This window comes from Ceratina calcarata, unplaced genomic scaffold (assembly GCF_001652005.2).
Source record: "Ceratina calcarata isolate Rehan_Ccalc_2016 unplaced genomic scaffold, ASM165200v1 scaffold317.2, whole genome shotgun sequence".
Lineage (NCBI taxonomy): Eukaryota > Metazoa > Arthropoda > Insecta > Hymenoptera > Apidae > Ceratina > Ceratina calcarata.
The window spans coordinates 8,813-9,145 of NW_017154323.1; the positions used below are offsets into that span (position 1 = coordinate 8,813).

Below are 333 nucleotides of genomic sequence, written 5' to 3' on the forward strand. Positions count from 1 at the left end.
CATTAATAGGTGTTACTGTATAAATTCTAAAACCCTTTTTGATATTCCTTCACAAAGGAAATAGATACTCGCTATTTCGAATTTACTAAAAATCGTTTTCATTTTATCAATTAAACGAATTTCGTTTAAATATGATTTAAATTCCACGTGTATAACGAACACATGACAGGTGCTGCTGGTGGATATGCACTACGCAACGAACGTAAATCCCGACAGAAATCCGTTTTTGGCTGAAGAGTTTCTCGACGAGATTCAAGCCGCCCACAAACATTCCAGAGGATGTTTCTTCCTGGTGAGTTCTAATCAATGTTATCACTTATATATGTATATACA

General features: G+C 34.8%; 1 protein-coding gene across 1 annotated transcript in view; it reads left to right on the plus strand.

The window, feature by feature from the left end:
- The window catches only part of LOC108624575 (NACHT domain- and WD repeat-containing protein 1-like), a gene marked incomplete at its 3' end in the record, with an annotated part of 28,446 nt that overhangs the window by 8,806 nt on the left and 19,307 nt on the right, over positions 1-333 (plus strand). Inside the window, exon 3 of the mRNA XM_026813215.1 lies at positions 170-292. Coding sequence (XP_026669016.1) covers positions 170-292 — 123 coding nt within the window. The remainder of the gene's footprint in view (positions 1-169; positions 293-333) is intronic.